At 60.7% G+C, this 407-nt stretch overlaps 1 protein-coding gene across 1 annotated transcript in view; it reads right to left on the bottom strand.

The window, feature by feature from the left end:
* The window catches only part of ETH_00036505 (mRNA decapping protein, putative), a gene marked incomplete at both ends in the record, with an annotated part of 4,864 nt that overhangs the window by 2,244 nt on the left and 2,213 nt on the right, over nucleotides 1-407 (bottom strand). Inside the window, one exon of the mRNA XM_013374548.1 lies at nucleotides 26-407. Coding sequence (XP_013230002.1) covers nucleotides 26-407 — 382 coding nt within the window. The remainder of the gene's footprint in view (nucleotides 1-25) is intronic.

The raw sequence follows: 407 nt of genomic DNA, 5'->3' as shown, positions 1-407 counted from the left end.
GGGCGGACTCGTTGTCGGCTCCGACTGCCTGCCTCCAATAGGGCACGCCGAAGAGACTGTCGCTGCTGCTGTTGCTGCTGCTGCTGTTGCTGCTGTTGCTGCTGCTGCTGCAGCTGCTGCTGTGCATCATACCCGGCAGTTCCTGCGTCGGGTGGAGAGGTAGATCTCGTCGCTGCTTCGGCGAGTGGCAGCTGCTCTTGCTGCTCCTTTTGCTGCTGCTGCTGCTCCTTTTGCTGCTGCTGCTGCTCCTTTTGCTGCTGCTGCTGCTGCAGCCGTCTGCAGATGACAGCAGCAGAGCCCTTCAGCTTATTTCCTCCAGCGGACGCTGGGGTTGGCTCTGGACTGCAGCTACTGATGCGGATCTGCTGCTGCTGCTGTTGCTGCTGTAGCTGTTGCTGCTGTTGCAG

Source organism: Eimeria tenella, genomic scaffold (assembly GCF_000499545.2).
Source record: "Eimeria tenella Houghton genomic scaffold, Eth_scaff2117, whole genome shotgun sequence".
Classification (NCBI taxonomy): Eukaryota; Apicomplexa; class Conoidasida; order Eucoccidiorida; family Eimeriidae; genus Eimeria; species Eimeria tenella.
The sequence above is the reverse complement of the archived record's forward strand: the minus strand, read 5'-3'. Positions and strand labels throughout refer to the sequence as shown.